This window comes from Electrona antarctica (genome assembly GCF_951216825.1).
Source record: "Electrona antarctica genome assembly, chromosome: 9".
NCBI classification, from domain to species: Eukaryota; Metazoa; Chordata; class Actinopteri; order Myctophiformes; family Myctophidae; genus Electrona; species Electrona antarctica.
This window is the reverse complement of record NC_136790.1, coordinates 25,735,866-25,739,809: the sequence shown is the minus strand read 5'-3', so window position 1 is coordinate 25,739,809 and position 3,944 is coordinate 25,735,866. Positions and strand designations below refer to the sequence as shown.

Below are 3,944 nucleotides of genomic sequence, written 5' to 3'. Positions count from 1 at the left end.
GAGGAGAGCAGTAAAAAAGGAGGCGGGTGATATGTTGACTGATTCCATCGTTTGAGAGAGAGAGAGAGAGAGAGAGAGTGTGTGTGTGTGTGTGTGTGTGTGTGTGTGTATGTGTGTGTGTGTGTGTGTGTGTGTGTGTGTGTGTGTGTGTGTGTGTGTGTGTGTGTGTGTGTGTGTGCAGCATGCAGGGGGATGCACAGACGGCTCGTGGTAATTTGATGTCTGTCCCCGGGGATGTTTGATGGATTAATGCAAAGCAGCTCCCTTTTCCAAAGCACCACCTGATCTTTGGGGGCTTATGCCCCACATATAAAAGCTTGCAGTAGTGCTGAGCTCAGCTAGTCTAGCCGTTCCTCTCCTCTCTTCTCTGTCTCTCCCCTCGCTATACTTTCTTCCTTCCTCTCTGTCTGTTCTGTCCTCTTTCTGTTTCTCTTTCTCTCTTTCTCTTTTGTTTCTCTATACAGTATTGTTTTTTTTCCTCTGGCATACAGGCCTTGTCGGTTGAGATTTTACCCTTTTTCATCTTTTTTTTAATCTTTGGACAAGAGGAGAATATCAAAGTACCCTTTCTTCTGCATTATCTGCCTCCATTTTGGGTTCTTTGCACTTTGGCCTTTTCTCAAGCAGTCTGTTTTTGATACACTTTTATTTATTTTTTGTATATCTTAATTATTTTGGGGTTTTGCATCAGACAAAAAAAAATGCCACGTTCCTTTCTGGTGAAGCAGGTGAAGGTACATGATTTCTCCTCTTCTAACTACTACCATCAGCACCAGCATCCCTTGGATGGATCTTACAGTCTGACACATGCCATCACGGAGTCTGCCACCAACTTGGCCGTGCGCTTGAGTGAAAATGGTGAGTAAACACTCCTCTGTTTTGTCCAGTCTGTGGTTTATGTCCATTGTTCTGTGTGCTGCATGCTGCCATTGCTTTTTGCTTGTTGTTTACTGTGTTAAAATTTGTATTTGTTTGTACTTGTATTATCCAGTGTGTTTTTGTGTGTATGTTTTATCAGAAGCAGATATTTCTTTTATATAAACTGGGAAAGGATGTAAACTAACAGACATCGATTCATGATCCACCTCCTGATGCAGGGGGCTGTGTTGCTGTCTACGCTACATAATCCCCCCTTGAACCCCCCCCCCCCCCCCCCCCCCCACACACACACACACACACACACACACACACACACACACACACTCCCCAGTCATGGGTACCCCCATGCCTTCAGACTTTTGTTTTCCAACTCTGTGGATGCTAAATAGTATTCAGGTCACGCCAGCCCAATCAGCTTAATACCCGGCCAGATCACACAACAGCCTTTGGCTTTAATACTATTGTGTACATGCATAATGATATATACATGTATGCAGGCACTGGGGGCACACAATCAGATCCAAGCTTTCATGAGATCCCACTAAAGGAAAAAAAGCTCGGGAGAAAGACGAAAGGAGATATCCACATGGGACTGGTTTGTCCTTAGATGATGCAGTTGCCCTTGAGTCTTTCCTCTGCTCAGCTAAACACCCCCAACCCCCCATCTCCCCCTCTCTCTTCTCCAACTGATCCTACAGGATGTTAGATAGCCACAGGGGGTAGGATTGCAGCAACACAATCCATATCTAGAGCAACGAGAGGTGATGGTACAGGGTTTTAGAGAATGGGTATTGACTGGAAAATAGAGAGTGGTGCAGGTAATTCAATGAAGTGCAACATGAGTAGTGAATTCAGATGACGTTTGCAGAGATAAAAGACCAGCATTGTGTGTGTGTGTGTGTGTGTGTGTGTGTGTGTGTGTGTGTGTGTGTGTGTGTGTGTGTGTGTGTGTGTGTGTGTGTGTGTAATTTAATGATAACATATATGTTTTTCTCATAAGGAGCATAGTCATCCAAATAAATATGTGCTTTGACTGGAATGTACCAACATCACAGAGTATTCTTCTGCTCGTTGGATCATTTCTCCTCAGATTTAGGATGCCAGCTGTCTACTTCCCATTGTGTTGTGTTGTGGTGGGAGGGGGGGGGGCTGCATGTGAGGGGGTGGCACAATATACTACGCGCTGCTGTCAAGATCAGACTCTAACCCCCCCATATGCACACCCCCTCTTTATACCCGCCTTTCCCCATCACACAAATCGCACCCCACCTGTCACTCAATCTCCCCATTACCATATCCACAAACACTTTCAAAAACGCCACAGATGGGGAATGATCAGATTAAAATGATTTAGCGATTTAGGGGATTTCACCACTCAGACACTGCCATTACAGATACAGACGTGCCACTACTGGCAGGTGGCGACAGGTGGATCGATTGTGAGCAGAACTATTGCATTGAAAGGGTTTTGTCAATGTCAGCACATATACAGTATGACTTGTATTCATCTGCTGTGGCCTTTTCAGATTTTTTTCCTTTTTAATCATAGCACTTGTTGGAGCCAGATGAGTTATTGATCAGCTCAAAACTGTGCACTGAAGACTCATTAATATTTCATTCCCAAAGCTTTGCTGATCCTCGCACTTTCAAATGGCTTCCTGTATACTGTTTCATATTGATGACAGGAAGGTCTTTGGGGATAAACATGTATCAGTCGTTTTCCTTATACAGATACCATGCAACATTTCATTGAAATATAGATGGATTCAAATATGTATTTCAAAAAGACACAAGATGTTTAACTGTGAAAGTATAACTCACACTTTAGTGTGTCTACAAACGATCCCACTTCTCTATGTTAAAAATGTTCCCCTTTTCCTTCACAGGCTACATCCAGGATTATGTCATTCCCTCAGTGTGCCAGAAAACAAAGGAGCCGGGTTCCAGGTCAAGGCAAACTAGGCTCTCCACAGGGCCCCTGTACACCCAGGCAAGTGTTGGGGGAAGCGGAGGAGAGGAGTTCTCTGACCATGATATGGAGCATCCAGACAGTCCTGTATCCAGCGCTACGGCTGAGTCCGACAGTGGCAGCCTGCTGAGCCCCGATCCAGAGGGCTGCACCATCAACACCTTCCTCATCTCTGACGGACGCTCCCGCCGCAGCCCCAATAAGAAGTGTCCCCGCAAGGGGGGCAGCCTAACAGACAGCAGCGAGGAGGCAAGTTCTGCTGAGTCTTCTCCTACCAAAACAAAGTCCAAGGGACGCCATGTTTGCGGCGAGTGTGGAAAGTCTTATGCCACCTCCTCTAATCTCAGCAGACACAAACAGACCCACCGCAGTCTGGACAGCCAGCAGGCCAGGAAGTGTCCGACCTGTCACAAAGTCTATGTGTCCATGCCGGCGTTGGCCATGCACATGCTCACCCACGACCTGAGGCACGAGTGCAAGGTGTGTGGCAAGGCCTTCAGTCGGCCCTGGCTATTGCAAGGTCACTTGAGGTCCCATACAGGGGAGAAGCCCTTTGCCTGCGCTCATTGTGGCAAGGCCTTCGCCGACCGCTCCAACCTTCGAGCCCACATGCAGACACACTCGGCCTTCAAGCATTACACCTGCAAGCGCTGCCACAAACAGTTTGCCCTGAAGTCCTACCTGAACAAGCACTATGAATCAGCCTGCTTCAAAGGATCTGGAGATGAAGATGACTTCAGCTCTGAGGACTAACTTAAATGCTGCAACGTCTGCATTTATTTTCTATTTGAAATTCTTTTTCTAAACATAAGTGAGAGGATAAGTGAGATGACAAAGACAGGTTGTGGATTCACAGACTGGTCTCTGTTTTGCATGCATGCATCTTCCTACTCCAGCCTTTTGGTAGAAGCAATAATCTCACTTACAATTGTTGAGAAGTTAATAGGGAACGTATACAAATTCCTAACATTTTGAGCTTTGATTATAATTGAATTGTACATATTTTCTATTGTTTTGTATTAATTTAAATGCAATAATTTACCATTCAGTATTATTTTATACACCAACTAGCTCTTAATGTACTTCCAAATTGATG

At 45.4% G+C, this 3,944-nt stretch overlaps 1 protein-coding gene across 1 annotated transcript; it reads left to right on the top strand.

Annotated features, from left to right (window-relative positions):
* Positions 1–701: 701 nt before the first annotated feature.
* Positions 702–3,601, top strand: LOC306929088 (transcriptional repressor scratch 2-like; the record flags this gene model as incomplete). The annotated part of the gene is made up of 2 exons (XM_079509478.1): positions 702–858; positions 2,766–3,601. The coding sequence occupies 2 exons, from the start codon at positions 702–704 to the stop codon at positions 3,599–3,601; spliced, it is 993 nt and encodes a 330-aa protein (XP_079365604.1).
* Positions 3,602–3,944: the final 343 nt, after the last annotated feature.